General features: G+C 46.6%; 1 protein-coding gene across 1 annotated transcript in view; it reads left to right on the forward strand.

The window, feature by feature from the left end:
- The first annotated feature begins 592 nt into the window (after positions 1-592).
- The window catches only part of GGCT (gamma-glutamylcyclotransferase), a 10122-nt gene continuing 4714 nt past the window's right edge, over positions 593-6000 (forward strand). Inside the window, exons 1-2 of the mRNA XM_040472347.1 lie at positions 593-856; positions 5325-5470. Coding sequence (XP_040328281.1) covers positions 716-856; positions 5325-5470 — 287 coding nt within the window. The 5' untranslated portion in view covers positions 593-715. The remainder of the gene's footprint in view (positions 857-5324; positions 5471-6000) is intronic.

Below are 6000 nucleotides of genomic sequence, written 5' to 3' on the forward strand. Positions count from 1 at the left end.
TCGGGATTTGAACCCGGCTCGCTGCTTCCGTCGGGGAAGGGAATCCCAGACATTCGGAGGGGCTTCTCCACGCAGATGATCAGGGCTGGGGAAGCCGGAACCAGCCTGTGGGGGGAAAGAGACCCGTAGTGACCGACTGCTCCAAACCGGGAGGGCGGTACGGGAGTGAGCTGCCAGGTGAGTGAACCGTCGGGGGCGCGGCCAGGGCAGCTGTTTCGCTTCAGGGGTGCCCAGAGCTACCTAAAATGCACCCACAGCCAGGGAAGCACGCTTGCGCCACCTGAAGTTGAAAAAACAAGGCTGGGACGCTCGCCGAGCGGCCCCCTAAACCGAACCCTCCAGACCTGACCCACCTTCGCGTAGTGCCGGCCCAGTCACCAATCAGAGGGAGGTTTGAACACCGGGGCGGGACAACAAGAGGATCATGTCCAATGAGGAGTCGGCTCCCGGTCGCCTCAGGTCTGAGTGTTTCAGAATCCTTACTGGAGAATTGAGAAGAGGTGATGGGCTTGGCCAATCAGATGGGGTGACTCAACATTTGTGACCGGCAGCCAATCGCAAGGGCGGTCGCATCCGACTCGCCGCGCCCACGCTTCCCGCGTTTCCCCTAACCCTAGAGTCGCCGGCCGGTTTGCCACTGAAGTTGGGACGCTCGCAGTCCTCTCCTCACGGTCTTGCCGCCGACACCGCTGCGGTGCAGGTGCCTGGGTGGAGCATGGCGAATTCGGGCTGTGAGGACCTCCGGGGCCAGGAGGGGGAGAGTTTTCTGTACTTCGCCTACGGTAGCAATCTGCTGACGGAGCGGATCCACCTCCGAAACCCGTCAGCCGTGTTCTGCTGCGTGGCCCGCCTGCAGGTCAGTGCTGCCCGCGGCCCTTGCAGCGTCGTGCCCACCCCTCGGACGAGGGAGCAGGATTTCCAGAAGTCGCTTCCTCAGGGCCGGGAATCCACCTCTCGCTGATGAGAGTACGTCGGGGCTCTCTTCGCCGTCTGGGTTCTGCCCTCCTGAGCAAGCCCGTCTGGGTCTCCTAGAGTCCCCTCCTAACTTTCCCTAGGCTGCTCGTTCTGCCCAGGTCCGGCCACCCCTCTCGTGCCCACCCGCTGAATGGGCACGCTCACAGGATCCATTCGCTTTGGTGCCTGAGACGCCTTCTCCGACCCCAGGGCAGAGAATCGGTTCCTTTCTGTTCCCTCCCACACCTTCGCTGCAGGACTTGTCACCTGTTGTTGTAAAACTCCATTCACCCGCCTTTTGCTCCTGATTGGAGAGGTCCTGAAAGCTGGCAGGGAGTCTCATCCGTAGTGAGGGCTGAGCTCAGCTAAGTCCAGTGTCTGGATGAACCGTAACCCACCTTGGTAAAAATCATTGCTCTTCACTACAGTCCATTCCTTCATTTGGTAGATGTTCTTCCCTGCAGATACAAAGGTGATTGAGTAAAGTTGGCTACTTCGAGGACCTCTAGGTCTATAGGAGGTAACACGCAAAAAAGAAAGAAAAGAAAAGAAATGAAAGAAGGAAAATTGTGCAAAACCTTTTGACATTGTTGAATTAGGCATGGTCTCTGCTGTTGTTGTCGGGTTCTTATTTGCAAACAACAGAAAGTGGCTGATTTAAGCAGAAAAAAGAATGTGTTGAAAGGCTGTTGGAGGGCTCATGAATGACCAGGAAGGTAGGAACTACAGAGTTGAGAAAACAAGCAGGCATAGGGGTGCCTGGCTGGTAGGTGGAGCATGCAACTCTTGATCCCAGGGTGGTGAGTTCAAGCCCCACTTTGGGTTGTGGAGCCTACTTAGAAACACACACACACACACACACACACACACACACACACACACACACACAGAGGCAGGCATAAAGGAAACCACAGCCACCATAACACAGTATCACAGACAGTACCAGCCCAGGAGGGCGCTGGTGCAGCACTGCTGACCTTGGTAAACATGGACGCTGCAATGTGCATCACTGACACCACCTGCTCTGCACCTTGCCTGGGCTGCCGCCACTACACCCCTGCAGTTCCTGAAACCTAAATGTGGCCACCACCGCCAGGGTGTAGTTTCTGCCGTCCTTGGGCACTAGCACCAGCTTCTGATTCAAAGCCCCACATGGGTGTCCTGACCGGCTAACTCTTGGCTAGTGCCCATGCCCTGACTACCAGCAAAACTGGGAGAACCAACTGTTGGCATCTGAAGCTTCAAAAATGGGAAGTGGGCTATAGAACTTTCTACCCATCTCCCAGACTCAGAAGGTAGGGAATTGCCGAGATGTGGAAAAGAAGTTCAGATGCTTATAGTTGGGACCAATGGAAGAGCTATCAAGCAAAGGATTATTCATTTACAGATATGGTGAGTTTAAAAAGGAGACATGTTGTACCTTCCTCTCAGTTTTACCTTCCTAAAACCGATCTTTTTTTTTTTTTTTTAACGCTTATTTATTTTTGAGACAGAGAGAGACAGAGCATGAACAGGGGAGGGTCAGAGAGAGGAAGACACAGAATCTGAAACAGGCTCCAGGCTCTGAGCCGTCAGCACAGAGCCCGACGCGGGGCTTGAACTCACGAACCGCGAGATCATGACCTGAGCCGAAGTCAGACGCTTAACCCACTGAGCCACCCAGGCGCCCCTAAAACCGATCTTTAAAAAAAAAAGAAAAAATGAAGGCTTTAAAAAAAGGGTGGGGGAGGGTGGATGTACTAGGTGCTATGGAAGTGTATGTATGACTTTGAGTCCCGACCTAAGAGCTCAGTAAAGCTCTTCCTGAAAATACGACTTTTAAGCTGAGACCTGAATGATTGGGCAGGAGGAGGCAAAGAAAATAGAAGGGACAGCATGTACAAATGTCCTCAGGAAAGAAGAAGCTAGATCATCCAGCTACTATGGCTGGAGTTCAATGTCTGAGGAGGATAAAGAATGATGACTAGAGAGGTAGGAAAAGGGCCGCATGTTATAGGACACAGAAGACTTTGGTTTTTATCTTGAGAGCAATGAAAAGCCCTATTGCAGAATTTCAGCAAATGAGAGATCAGATTCACAACTTTGAAAGCCCCTTCTGGTTGCAGTGGGAAATGGATTGGAAGAGGGAGACAACAGTGAACGTGGGAAGCCCAATTAGAAAGATTCTGAAGCAATTCATGCTAAAGATCATGGCACCTCCAGGGGCGCCTGGGTGGCGCAGTCGGTTAAACGTCCGACTTCAGCCAGGTCACGATCTCGCGGTCTGTGAGTTCGAGCCCCGCGTCAGGCTCTGGGCTGATGGCTCAGAGCCTGGAGCCTGTTTCAGATTCTGTGTCTCCCTCTCTCTCTGCCCCTCCCCCGTTCATGCTCTGTCTCTCTCTGTCCCAAAAATAAATAAACGTTGAAAAAAAAAAAAAAAAGATCATGGCACCTCGAACTGGAGTGGTAGCAGTCGAGGGTAGATGGGTTTGGGAGATATTTAGGAGATAACAGTGTTAAGCCTTGGTGACTGATTGTGAAGGAAGGAGGAGGCAACTAAGGTTTTTGCGGCAATAGCGTGGATGATGGTGATGCTTGTAAAGAGAAGAGCATCAGTTTTGGCGGGAAAGTTAAGCTCAGTTTGAACATACTGAGTTTGAGATGCTGGTTATACATCCAAATGAGCAGAAAAATATTAGTGATCATTAAGTATTCACTGTCTGGGAGGCCCTGTTCTAAGCACTCTTAAAGTTTAGAAGAGAGATCTGGGCTGGATTAAAAGAGAATTGGAAAGCGAGGGGCGCCTGGGTGGCTTGGTCGGTTAAGCGTCCGACTTGGGCTCAGGTCATGATCACGCGGTCCGTGAGTTCGAGCCCCATGTCGGGCTCTGTGCTGACAGCTCGGAGCCTGGAGCCTGTTTCAGATTCTGTGTCTCCTTCTCTCTCTGCCCCTCCCCTGTTCATGCTCTGTCTCTCTCTGTCTCAAAAATAAATAAACGTAAAAAAAATAAAAAATAAAAATAAAAGCGAATTGGAATACTGGATGGTATTTGAAGTCATTGGAGGGGATAGATCATCTTGAGCAAATTGCTGATGAACAGAGAAAGGGGCCTAAACTGAGCCCTAGAAACTCTCACATTTAAAGACCTTGTATGGAGGAGGAATTAGCAAAGGGAATTGAGAGCAGGAAACAGTTTGAAAGTCAGGAAGAGGCTGATCAAGACAGGGTGGTTAACTATGTCAAAAGCAGCAGGAAAGTGGAACTTGGATTTAGTAATAGACAGCCAGTACCTAGTGTGGTTGTAACTTGTTAACAGCTCTCCTGATGTCCTGCCAGGGCTACTTGGTTCTAGAACATCCAGTATACCAACTAAAGGTACTGGTCACTCAAAGCAGCCTTTTTCCTGAATGTCTGACATTTTTAAGAAAATAAGGTGATAAAGATTAATTATTAACCTTAGATTTAATATCGAGTCCAACCTTTTTAATTTTATTATTAAGGAAACTAAGCTCTGGAAAGATGGAAAGAAATTTTCCTACACCAAACAACCAAGGAAGGGTTTTTAATCTTCCTCAGGATTATCTCCTCTGATTACCCATCCCTAACAGGGAATAAGCAAAACTAGCAACCTGGCTCCATTACTTATTAGTTGTGAGATCTTGGACAAGTTACTGGATCTTTATAAACTACAGGGTTTTTTTTTTTTTTTGTTTTGTTTTTTTTTTGTTTTGCTGTTGAATTAGTAAAATAAAGTTGTTGGCAGGATAAAAATGAGAGTCCATGTAAAGCTCATAGCACAGTGTATATAACCTAGTAAAGTTCTAGTGCTAGCTGCTCTTATGATTATTATAATAGTACAATTCATGAATGTTAGATGAATAAGTATCCAAATCACCCTCAAAATGCCAGCTCCTTGAGGATGTAGTGATATATGCTGTTAGGATACTCTCTACATACATAAAAGTAGAGAAAAGGTTATAACCCCTACACAGCTACTCATCTTCAACAATTATGTGTACTATGGTTGCCTCTAAATTAAAATCTATGAGTATGTAAGTAGACTGGGAAGTAATTTTCAAAAATGAAAATAGTTGTGTTAAGGCATTGGGATTATGTTTTTTTTTTAAACCTTCAAACCTGTTTATGATAAGATATGTATACATCTAATATATTTAGAGTATGTTTCATTTTTAAAGAAGAATATGAAAAAATAAAGTCGAGATCTGGGTCCTTGTTTATCTTTGTATTTTTTACAGTTTCTTACGCAGAGAAGGAACTCAAAGTTTATGTTTTAATTGCATGGATTTCAAGGTAAATTTTTTTTTTTATTTTGAGGAGGGAAATTTTGGTTCCAGTGGATATTGATCCTGTCTTTTTGGTTTCCTTTGTAGGATTTTAAGCTTGACTTTGGCAATTCCCAAGGCAAAACAAGTGAAACTTGGCATGGAGGTATAGCCACCATTTTTCAAAGTCCTGGCGATGAAGTATGGGGAGTAGTATGGAAAATGAACAAAAGCAATTTAAGTTCTCTGGATGAGTAGGTGGCTTCTAATTATAAGTTAAATAATAACTAATTCAGAAAGTGGATCATATGCAAAGATGTGTATATGTGTATTGGTTTTTCAAACCATATGCTATATTCTTTATACTTTAGGGTTAATATAAAGGTATATTATGCATTTCCTAAAAAGAAAAGCTAGGGGTGCCTGGCTGGCTCAGCCCATAGAGTGTGCAATTCTTGATCTCAGTATTGTGAGTTAAAGCCCCATGTTGGGCATAGAGCTTACATTAATAATAAAAAAAAAAAAAGGCCTAAAGGGGTCACTTTTTTTTTTTTTTTAACGTGTATTTATTTTTGAGACAGAGAGAGAGCATGAACAGGGGAGGGTCAGAGAGAGAGGGAGACACAGAATCTGAAACAGGCTCCAGGCTCTGAGCTGTCAGCAGAGTCGGATGCAGGGCTCAAACCCACAGACCGTAAGATCATGACCTGAGCCGAAGTCAGACACTTAACCGACTGAGCCACCCAGGTACCCCAATGGTTGTTTATTTTTGAGAGAGCAAAAG

The sequence above is a fragment of the Herpailurus yagouaroundi genome, unplaced genomic scaffold (genome assembly GCF_014898765.1).
Source record: "Herpailurus yagouaroundi ecotype Mexico unplaced genomic scaffold, PumYag 100, whole genome shotgun sequence".
Lineage (NCBI taxonomy): Eukaryota > Metazoa > Chordata > Mammalia > Carnivora > Felidae > Herpailurus > Herpailurus yagouaroundi.